The 889-nt window shown below is 34.6% G+C and overlaps 1 protein-coding gene across 1 annotated transcript in view; it reads left to right on the top strand.

The window, feature by feature from the left end:
* Positions 1-889, top strand: part of LOC119594004 (60S ribosomal protein L18a-like) — a gene marked incomplete at its 5' end in the record, with an annotated part of 4,465 nt that overhangs the window by 2,912 nt on the left and 664 nt on the right. The window contains 1 exon segment of the mRNA XM_037943032.1: positions 659-838. Coding sequence (XP_037798960.1) covers positions 659-838 — 180 coding nt within the window.

Genomic DNA, 889 nt, shown 5'->3' with positions numbered 1-889 from the left:
ACCTAACAGGTATGTACATGCTGTTCAGCTGTACTTCACCCTACCTTTCACTGAACTTTTTTTTTTTCTTTCTCCAGAACAAAACTTAAAACTTTGGCCTTTCCAAAACATTAATTTGCAGTTTTGTAATAGATTTTTCATTCTCTGTTTGTAATAGATTTTTCATTCTCTGTTTGTAATAGATTTTTCATTCTCTGACATGTACAACTTTTTGTAATGTAGCATTAATTTTAACATACACTTTATATGAATGAGTAATCAGGAGTATATTTTAAGATTTACCTGCTTAACTATAATAAATTTTGATTTTACTCGCACACCTGTAGCGATTCCTGCTTGATAGGAGTATAGCGTAATGTAGCACAGTATAATGTATAAAGTATTCAGTAATTTTTCCCATGAATTGATTGATAGACTGAGGCAGATACAAAATGTGAGCTTGTTCATTTATTAGTCTTGATTCACAGACTTTGGTGTGGATAAGATTCTTGTGCCTGGTATGGTGACATTTTCCTCTTTGCCATTTACTTGTTTTATTTTTATTTTATTTTTTATAGCATCTTATGAATGAATTGGTTTATGGGATTCATAAGTTTAGATTTTTTGTCGTAAGATAATTAAAAGCTTTCACATATTAATGGAAATTTTTTCTTTACAGTTGAAGGAGTATAGCGTGATTGGGCGCAAGCTCCCATCAGAGCTCGTCCCCAATCCCCAGCTTTACAAGATGCGAATCTTTGCTCCTGATGTTGTAACTGCCAAGTCCCGTTTCTGGTACTTCCTCTCCAAGCTTAAGAAGATGAAGAAGGCCAGCGGTGAGATTGTATCAATCACACAGGTGAGTTTGGCATCTACAAACCTCAGAGCATATGGAAGTGGTTACCCCCTC

This window comes from Penaeus monodon, chromosome 33 (genome assembly GCF_015228065.2).
Source record: "Penaeus monodon isolate SGIC_2016 chromosome 33, NSTDA_Pmon_1, whole genome shotgun sequence".
NCBI classification, from domain to species: Eukaryota; Metazoa; Arthropoda; class Malacostraca; order Decapoda; family Penaeidae; genus Penaeus; species Penaeus monodon.
This window is presented reverse-complemented; position numbering and strand designations above follow the sequence as displayed.